Source organism: Tachysurus fulvidraco, chromosome 2 (genome assembly GCF_022655615.1).
Source record: "Tachysurus fulvidraco isolate hzauxx_2018 chromosome 2, HZAU_PFXX_2.0, whole genome shotgun sequence".
NCBI classification, from domain to species: domain Eukaryota; kingdom Metazoa; phylum Chordata; class Actinopteri; order Siluriformes; family Bagridae; genus Tachysurus; species Tachysurus fulvidraco.
Genome location: NC_062519.1, coordinates 24,100,976 through 24,111,520, shown reverse-complemented (window position 1 = coordinate 24,111,520; position 10,545 = coordinate 24,100,976). Strand labels below are relative to the sequence as shown.

At 39.6% G+C, this 10,545-nt stretch overlaps 1 protein-coding gene across 2 annotated transcripts; it reads left to right on the top strand.

Moving 5' to 3' along the window:
• Positions 1-308: 308 nt before the first annotated feature.
• On the top strand, positions 309-8,604 carry sp2 (sp2 transcription factor). 2 transcript variants are annotated; one of them, XM_027169968.2, is made up of 8 exons: positions 309-440; positions 1,912-1,988; positions 2,431-3,180; positions 3,489-3,704; positions 3,934-4,222; positions 4,698-4,878; positions 5,410-5,603; positions 6,842-8,604. In XM_027169968.2, the coding sequence occupies exons 1-8, from the start codon at positions 434-436 to the stop codon at positions 6,940-6,942; spliced, it is 1,815 nt and encodes a 604-aa protein (XP_027025769.1). In that variant the 5' UTR covers positions 309-433; the 3' UTR covers positions 6,943-8,604. The 2 variants fall into 2 exon arrangements, with proteins under 2 accessions (XP_027025769.1, XP_027025770.1); XM_027169969.2 differs by lacking the exon at positions 309-440 and adding an exon at positions 701-922.
• The last annotated feature ends 1,941 nt before the right edge of the window (positions 8,605-10,545 follow it).

The window sequence follows — 10,545 nt, the reverse complement described above, 5'->3', positions numbered from 1 at the left end:
GCAAGGGATTTATTGGGATGAGACATCCAAAAAAAAATTTAATTCAAAGTACAGACTGGATGTCTATATAAAATGGATGTCAATTACTTTTGATTGATATGCTCCAGCTAGTTCTAACTGGTCGAGCTGGACGTCAGTGATATACGCCATCATGTATAATTGGCTCAGTCTAGCTCGCTTAGCCTATTTCAACACCCGCCTTTTTTTCTAAACCGCGGCACGCTATTGGTCAAGACTCGGCACATCGACAGTCTCCGTAGCGTTTGGACATTCTATTGGTCAGATCAAAACTCAATCACCAGGGTCGTGTACGTCGATTGGGCAGAACTACGATCATTCATTCCTCCACAAGCAGGCGGATTGGTCGAAGGGCGCGGGCGGTCTCTGGATACGGGCTCTGCTCTTGAAGGTTTAACGGAGAGCGAATGTCGTCATGAGCGGTGGGTAGGAATTATACCGTTGGCGTTTATGTTACTATCTACTTTAGAAAAAAAATAAATAAAAAGAAACGTACCCTTAGTTTATTGAGTACACTGGTGCATTATCCAAGCGCAAGAAATGTGTATTAAAATGATGTATTACACTGCAACATAATGCACACTTCCGGAATCAGGCGCGATCCCGTATCAAAGAGTTTATCAGGCTAGTTCGGGGCTCGTTAGCATGCTAGCTAGCAAGTTAGCAAAGCACAGCTAGGCTTTGCAGTTGAGTTCCGGTCGTTTTTTTTAACGCGTATTATTTTCCCGTCTGCTTGGTTTGCCTCTTGAAACAGAAATGCGAAGCTCTGAAGCGATTAATTAGCTAAAGAAACAGTAATAAAAATGCAGAAACATAAGACTGGAGCTAGCTTCATTAGCGCTAGCTGTATTAGTACCAAACAACTCCGCGTTAGCTTACAGTCTGTTTGTAGCTGTTAGCTAAGGTTAGTTTTTATTTGTTTTTTTTTAATTGTTTTTATTTGTTAGTTTTATTTGGTTTTTATTGTTGTTATTATTGGGGGTCCTGTCAGGACGCCCTAAAAATTATAAGTGTACATTGTTTTCACTCATCATTGAGATGCTTTTAAATGATGCATCTTTAAATACTTTACTATTAAATCTACGTATCTGGTTATTATTATAGCTACAGAAATTGTAGAGATGTTCATGGGAGGATTCCGTCGTTAATACCAGCCATATTTAATAAGAATTATTTTATGTATGTAGAGAATAAAACTGAGCATTTTTAAGAGCCGCATGAATTAATGATGTGTATTAACTTTAGTAACAGCATCAATCCTCTTATTTACCTATGAGCTGTATCGCGTTTTCAAGTTTTTTTTTTTGTTATTAATGCTATATTGTTATTTTATGCATGATGGTCTATTTACGTTTACATCCACTTTAGCTACGTTCATTTGGCCGTAAAAGTTCATGACATGTCTTTTAAAGGTGCAATACTCGACTTCCGGTTTGCGTGTTTGTGTTTGGATGCGTATACTGTCATTCAGCTTATTGACACTAAAGGCTACAGTAGGTCTTGGTGGCGGTATGATATGAATATGGGCGGAAAGTATTCAAATATAAACCTTAGAGACGTTATAAAAGACACTAATCTCACCTAATGCACCTTAAGTGGATTTTCCGAGTTCCAGGTTTCGGGACACCAAAACCTACTCGCCTCACCAGTTAACTAATCAGGTTTAGTGCAGACTAGATAACCTGGTGAACCCTCAACATATCAATATTTTTTCTTATTTTTTCTTAAGTTCAATATGATTGGTTTACAATAGACACGAAATAAAACCTATGAACAAAATCGATTAGCAGTTATGCAATTTAAAGTTTGGACCATATCTCCAATCCAACATAGCAGATTGTTTACTTTCATATTTCATTTTTGTAAAGATTCTGTTTCTGTTTTCTCCCCAAGATCAAAAGGACAGTATGGCCACCACAGTCGCTGTCAGTCCCAGTGAATATCTTCAGCCTTCAACTACCACCTCTCAAGTAAGTACTCACAATTTTGCATGAACAAAGGCTTGGTTTGGGTATGTTTGCTTGTTTCCTGTTTTAAAAAGAGAGATTTCATAATACTTTCTCAATGCAGGGGCTGAAAAAATAGTAGCTAACAATCTAAGAAAGTATGGGTTATTAACTGGATACAGATGCAAACAAGAAGCAGGTAGTATGCAGGAGATGGTGCGTTTAATTTTATACACACCTGTCAGTGTTGTTCACTTTCTTAGTGCTAGTGATCTTTATTTTGTACCTCGACTCAAATGTGAATAGATTTTATATGCCATTTTGTGTGATGTTGAATCTCTGGCAACTTATTTCATAAATCTAACTGTAGGACCACTTATTTAAACTCACTGTTTTGGCAAGTGAAGGTGTAAAAGGTTGAGACAGGTCAAATTGAATATCTGCTTTATTGCCATCTTGTTTGTAGGATTCTCAGCCCTCACCTTTGGCCCTCCTGGCTGCCACTTGCAGTAAGATTGGCCCACCTGCTGCCCAAGCTCCAGCCAGCACTCCACCAGCCCAGCCAACCACGCGCCGCCTTCACCCCATCAAACCAGCTCCAATTGCACCGGCACCACCCAAAAACCTGGGGTTTCTCTCAGCAAAAGGAAATATCATTCAACTCCCTGCAGGTGTAGGTTCTTCAGGAACTAGTCCTATCCTCTTAACTATCCAGCCCCCGACTCGCCCAGCTGGGACAACTACTGCAAACATTCAGTATCAGGTGGTTCCCCAAATCCAGGGAGCTCAGACCATTCAGATGGTACCCCAGGGTGGACAGATCCAGATCATCCCTGGGACCAACCAGGCTATCATCACCTCACCTGTTACAATGCAGGCAGCTACACCAGCTCCTGCACAGAAAACAGTACCCATCAAGCCATCAACGCAAAAGCGGAGGCAGAACAATGCCACCGTTACGCCCACCGCTAACATAGTGCGTTTGCCCAGTGGACTTGCTCTGCCACTCAATGCTGCTACGGGTGAAGTAGGTGCAACTCACATCGTCACAGAGACTGCAGCTGCCTCACCTCGGCCAGTAAAGGGAAAGAGGGGGCGGAAGAGACTGGCTGCTGTAGTTCCTCCTCTTCCTGCTCCTCCACCAGCTTCACCGCCACCTATTGCTGAACAGGTGGAAACAGTGCTGATAGAAACAACAGCGGATAACATCATCCAAGTAGGTCGATCATGCTCTGTTTTTGACCTTTATAACAAGTAAATTGTGTTTTAGTCATGTGGTGTGTACTCTCTTGTGAAGTTTTTTTTTTTTAAGTAAGTTGTACTTGTATTCTAAAACCAACGATTTCTCGATAGACACAAGTCCTTGAATCTACATAAATGTCCTACATAAACGTAGAGCCCAAATGAAAGGTTCAGAAAGAATTCTGGTGGGCATGAATACGTTAAACACTAGGATGCAGTTTTAAATGTTATAATTCAAAAATATTTGGATCCCAATTTACTAACTTTTCCCCCACCTGTTAGGCAGGGAACAACCTCCTGATTGTGCAGAGTCCAGGAGGGAGCCAGCCTGTGGTACAGCAGGTGCAGTTGGTTCAGCAGAAATCAGATCAACAGGTGGTGCAGATACCACCTCAGGCTCTAAAAGTGGTACAAGCTGCCTCTGCAACACTCCCTCCTGTGCCCCAGCGAGTGCCAGCCCCCCCAACTGTGCAGGTGGCTCCCTCAGAACCCACACAGGTACCTCAGCATCTCTGTTTCCTGCTTATGCACAAGACGTTTAATTATAGTAACAGGGTGGGTTCTAGTTGATGCCTATGACCTGTCTGTATTTAGATCATCGTTACAGAATCTTATTTTAAAAATAATATTTCTAACAGCTGGTAAGTTTGATAGATCATTGTAACTGGTAGTTTTGTACTGTGATGTGTAATTGATTGTGTTTGGCGTGTTTGTTGTTTTGTTCCAGGTACTGATTAAAACAGCTTCAGGTGAATGGCAGGCAGTACAGTTGCAGGAGACCATCGTAACCACTCCAACTACGCCAACCACCACTCCCGTCACGCAGGCTATGGTGAGTAAGAAAGCCCAGCCGGGGGCACGGAAAGAGAGGACCCTTGCCAAAATTGCTCCTGCTGGTGGTGGTCTAATAACACTTAATGCGGCACAGCTCACTTCAGCAGCTCAAGCTGTGCAGACCATTAATATCAACGGGGTTCAAGTACAAGGAGTTCCTGTAACCATCACCAATTCAGGGGGTGAGTAAGAGTTTGTCTGACCCTTTTATCTTGCTAGTGCTTTCTCATATGCATAAAATTTCATGTTGTCTTGTAATCATCAAATGTAGATGGTTAATACCCAGAAGGATGAATGTGTATAATTATGTTAGCAATTAAGTAAGCACTTCCAAGTCATTTCTGAAGACAATGGTCACACGATCACTGATCACACCGTCGAAAAGTTAGAAGCAACAGAATGTCTTTCTTAGGTCGGATGTCTTTTCTTTTTCACATCCACCCCAAACAAACCACAAGAAGGAAGTTCTGTTTTCTGTTAATGATGATTAGGTAACAAAGTAGCATGGGTTTGTCCATAAAGTTGGAAACAGTTGTCATGAAAAAAAAAAAACCTGATGCAATTACCCCTGATGTAAACTGTCAGAAAACCCTGTAGCACAATCTTTGTTATACATTCAGAACACGCACCATATCTGTCTGTATGTGTGACTCTCAGGACAGCAGCACCTGACAGTACAGACAGTTCAGGGAGGTGGGCTTCAACTGGGCAGCATGCAGACACAGGAGCAGCCACTGAAGGTGGAGCAGACCCTTACGCTCGAGCTACAGAGCCAGCCAGGAGAGAAGAAACGACGCATGGCATGCACCTGTCCCAACTGCAAAGATGCTGAGAAAAGGTACAGCAGACACTTATTAAATTCATGAAAGCAGCTCGTATTAACATATATAGTAACGTGTTTACAAGATAATAGCAGTACTTTCAGATGTGTCCGAGGTGGCAGGAGAATCCAACATCCTCAGGGTGTTGTCAATGTTACAGCTGTATGTTTCTTACTCTGTCACTAGAATATTCAGAGAAATATTTGTTGTGGTTGGCGGAATAGTTAAAAACATATACTGAACGTATATTTTTATGGATCTTACTGTTTGTGGCAGTTTGTTGGCATCTGGACTGATCAGCACTAGCATAAGAATATGTTTGTTTTACTAGACAAAAAAGCTCTTCTCTAATCTGCCAGTTGCCAGGAGTGTTAATATTATGAGGAGGTTTTCACAGTTATTTACTGGAGTCAACTCTTTAGCTGTCATGGCTTCATATTAAAGCAGCAGGCAGTGCATTTGGCACAATATTCTAATTATCATAATTAGGCAAAACAAATGAATGGAGACTTTAACTCACTAATGTTTTACTGTCCTGGTTGCTGTAGGCCAGGTGAGGTTGGGAAGAGGAAGCACATCTGCCACATAGTAGGTTGTGGGAAGACCTTCCGGAAGACGTCCCTGCTGCGAGCCCACGTGCGTCTGCATACGGGAGAGCGGCCTTTCACCTGCAGTTGGGTCTTCTGTGGGAAGAGCTTCACACGCAGTGACGAACTGCAGAGACATGCCAGGACACATACAGGTACACTACAGTTTCTAAAATATAAAACTGGAACTATGATGAATATATTATACATTCAATTAAAATTAAATGATTTTGTATAGTAAACACCTCAACACCAGGCAGGGAGTAATACAGTACATTCCTAACACATGAATGTTATAGTATAAAGCGTGCATTCATACATCACTGCTCTCACACACTTGGCTGAAAATCTACCGTTGTAGACTGGTTCTATCATGGACAGAATCATAACAGAAAGAGGAAAGGTGGTCCTCAGTCAGTCGCTAGTGTATAACGTGGGAGGGTTAAACACATAAAGGGGGCACCGACAAGAAGAGCAGCATCTAGAACAACTTGACAGGTATTGCACACCAGATGCATTGTGTTTATTTCAGCAGCATCTAGAACAACTTGACAGGTATTGCACACCAGATGCATTGTGTTTATTTCAGCAGAACAAAACAGTGAATCTAATCACCATACATGCAAAAGTTCACTTCAAGAATGAAGAAAGTGGCGACAATGAGTTTGATGTTTGATCGAAAGAGAATGCGTCATCTGTATTATTTTAGCGCTCATATGAAACATTTAAGACTTCATTCAAGCCACAGAAAGACGAACATTTTACTAGGGAGAAGTTATTACACATACATGTTATAATCCAATTATTATACACGCTAACAACAATTTAAGACGAATATAGTGTAATTTAACGGAAGACTATGTGAGAGGCACGGCAGGATTTTGAACGACGTTCTGAACCACGGCAAATGCTGAGTGGTGCCACCCGTATCAGTGCCCTCAATTTTAATGACATGGTACTGCACTTGGTGTACAGTGTGCAATACCTTTTGTGAGCCCTGCACCTTTAAACCTCAACCTTTAAATTTAACGACGACCAGTAGGTTCAATGTGAATGTTTGTGAACTGGTGAAGTAGGGTAACGTTACACGGAAGGAAATTTTAGTCACCAAACGTTTGAATCCTGACAATACCTAAGGTCTGCTATTACCTCATTTATTGTTTTGGGCTTGCTCTATGTTTAACAACGGTCTCTGTGCTGTAATGCTTTTGGAAAAGCATATTTTCTGATCTAAAATCTCAAAAGAAAAATCTAAAATATCATTTAATAGTCCAAGTCTATACTATTTAATTTGCTTTAGAGATATTTGACAATGATTAATTTTCTTTCATGCATTGAACAGAATCTATCATGAGATTTACAGTACATTGATTTTTTTTTTTCTTTCTTTCAGGAGACAAGCGCTTTGAATGCTCAAAGTGTCAGAAGCGATTCATGCGGAGTGACCACCTCACAAAGCATTACAAAACTCACCTGAACACAAAGAACTTGTGAACACACTGGCCGAAGGTTTTAAAAACTCTTAAATAAAACCTTTCCATGGGAAGGAGCAGGGTTTGAGTCGGGGTGTTAATGGAGGAAAATCCCTCGCCTCATCCAAATCACACACATGGTGTGTTGTAGCCCAGGCCCTGTGGTGTAGTCCATCAGGACGAGTCCACACTCCTCTCGTGTCTCATTTTCAACTCATCCGCTTTGTCATAGGAGGGCTGGCCATGTGTCTTACTTGAGGTTCCAGAAAGTGATAATGGATGCATAGTTTGAGTTTTAGCCGGAAACAGAAAGCGTTTCAGGGGCATCTCGGATATGAAGTGCAACTCCACCAAGTACTCCAGCCAAGAAGTTCAGTTTTTCTCTCATGTAATACATATTAGAGCAGTTTTACATGTTTTATTTTATTGAGCCTTTTGACTGGTGTGTAGCAGCTCATGGACAGCTTTTATTATGTAAATGTTTGCTTATATTCAAACATATATTTGTACAAATGTAAATGCTTGGACTTGCTCTATGCCCCAGCCAATGTGGGGTTGTTGTGTTTTTTTTTTTTTCTTTTCTTCTTCTTCTTTTGTTTGTTGAATTTGTTTGTTGGAAAGTTTGTAATGCTCTAACCCTTCTTATGTAACATTTAACAGCAGTTTAGATTGAATATATTTTGCTGTGACTGGACAATCGTGTCTTGGGTGTAGATGAACAGCTGATGGACATGGATTGAAAACTGCAGAAACGTATACAGAAGATAGCTGTATTTAAAAGGAAGAAAAAAAGTTTAGTCGTGTAACTATTAAGATGATATTTTCTGGAAATTTTAGAGTTGATTTATAGAATCTGATATTCAGATGGAAAAAAATTGCCTTTGTTTATAGAAATATGGGCTTCTTTTGCAAACTCAAGACACTGTTAGAAGGAAATACAATTATCATACAGTCATTCAATTTTATTAGAGGGAATCGCTTTTGATGTACAGCCTAAGGAATACCCAGACGTTTAAGAACGTACACAACCAGGTCTGTTGAACGTCCAGATTCTCAAAAGTGCTTTAAGGAGAAAATGTGTGTGCATAGGTATGTTTGTATCGTGGTCTCTGAACTCATGAGAGGTTTATTTCAGAGACTACTAAGTGTAGGATATTTGTTACACAAATGGGTGTAAACATGAAAACTAAGGACTGTGTAAATGAGTTTTTTAAAAAAAAAGAGAGCGAGACACTGTATAGTTTCATTCCTGTACTACACAAGTCTATTAGATGATTCTTTTTATAAATTTAATGTTGCCTTAGAAAGCTTCATTCCCTATTTAAAGATTTTTTTTGTCTAATTAAATGGAACTGCATCTGTAGATTTGCTTTATCTTTTGTCTAACTTGTATTATGAAATGCCAACTTTATGTGCACTGACCAAATTCAGGGTTTTACTTTACTGCTTAAATTTAGTATTATTTTCGTTCAATGTTATTGGCTGACTTGTCAGAATTCGGGGGGAAAAAAGCCCTATTTTTATCTTTCCTAGATAAATCCTACACCTAAAATCCCTGACTCTGAAAGCTAAATATAAAAGGTAATTATTTGTATAAGTATGGAGGTGTTAAAACAAAAGAGCTTGCTACTTTTTCTACAGTCAGTCCATCTTTCCCAAACTGACAATAAAGCATTCAAACGACTGTTTGTTGCAGCGTGTCACTGCAAGAGCCCATAAAATAAACAATATTCATCAGAGGAGTCATTTGCGTATTAACGCTGCTGTAGGATCTCATGACTGTGGTGATGAATCAATAAAAAAATGCCTTGTCTCTTGAAATTGATCTAATAACTACTAGTTAAAGCTAAATTAACATTTTAACATGACATTGAGTTACACTGAAGAACTTGGTGAAGAAATTTCATTTTATAAATGACAATCGACAATTTTTACTTTATTAAAAATGATAACCCTATCAAGAAAACCCCTCTAAGAAATCATCCATTTAGATAAATGTTCCAACCCTAGTAATTAGGTGATTTATAATCAGTACACTGTGAAGGACTTTTGCAGGTTTTCTGTAATCTTCATCAAGCTTTGAATGTTTGGATTTGAGCCATTTTGCCTGTTCTTTCCAGTGGATCCTCTCGCGCTTAATCAGATTCCATAGGGAACATCTGTAAACTCTTAACTTCAGGTTTCTCCCCAGATGCTATATGGGGTTCAAGTCTGGGCTTTGGCTGTGTTACTTGGGGACACTCAGATTGTCTTGAAGCCACTGCTTCATCTCATTGTTGTGCTGAAAGACAAACTGGGGCACGTTTTCTTCAAGGTTCTCTCTGTATTTTGCTATAATAATAAACCTGTTGTTTAATTCCTCAAATCGTTCAAACTTCAATTGCTCTTTGTTTCGGCCAATGAGTAGCACCCCACAGCATGATGCTTGTGATGTGCTAGCCCAGTGATTAAGGTGTTGGCCTACCAATTGGAAGGTTGTGAGTTTGAATACCAGGCCAACCGAGCTGTTGGTAGTGGGCTCCTGAGCGAGGCCCTTAACCCCTAATTATTCAATTGTATGAAGTGAGAAAAAAATGTAAGTCGCTCTGGATAAGGGCGTCTGCCAAATGCCATAAATGTAAATATTGCTAACACCACCGTGCTTCACTATAGAGATGGTGCTACAAGTTGCAACACCTGTTTTTAACTGATTGGAGTTCACCTCATCGAATTATTCCCTAGCACCTTAAAAATACATCTGAATCAGTTTAGTTGAGCAATAATGGGCAGAAACTACATTATTTGTTATACTTGTTGGTTTACTGAAATATAATTCATTACATTTTATAATTTATTTATTAATTAAAGAGATTATGGGTAACACAATCCTCTAATGTTTAAATTAGGAGTCAATTATGACAAAGAACAATATAATGTTTACTTTTGTGATGGTATATTTAAATATGATGTCCTGAACAATTAAGAAATATATTTTAGTAAGAATAAGAAATGAGATGAGGCGATATATATATATATCGGTATATTTCTTGATATACATGCAAAATGCAGCTGCCAGAGTTCTCACTAGGACAAGAAAGTATGACCATATAACCCCAATTTTATCATCTCTTCACTGGCTACCTGTTAAGTTTAGAATTGATTACAAACTGCTGTCACTTATGTACAAGGCTCTTAATGGTTTAGCTCCCATGTATTTAACTAGTTTTCTAACACATTACAATCCTTCACACTCCCTGAGATCACAAAACTCAGACTCTTGATACATCCCAGAATATCCGTCTACTAAAGGTGGTAGAGTGTTTTCTTATTTATCTCCCAAACTTTGGAATAGTCGTCCTGATAGTGTTCGGGGCTCAGACACACTTACCCAGTTTAAATGTAGATTAAAATCTTATCTCTTTAGTCAGGTACACACACAATACATCCCATAATATTGTGCATTATTACATCATACATGCAAATATTATGAACAGCAGCTATGTTAATCCCTCTCCACTGCTTCTCTCTTTCTACCCATCCCAAGGCATCCAGAAATTGTACCAGCTCCGATCGTCTTCCATGCCATGAAGATTTTGGACCTCCGCTGAGATGAGGCCGACTCTGAGAATCCTGAGGCACCTAGAGA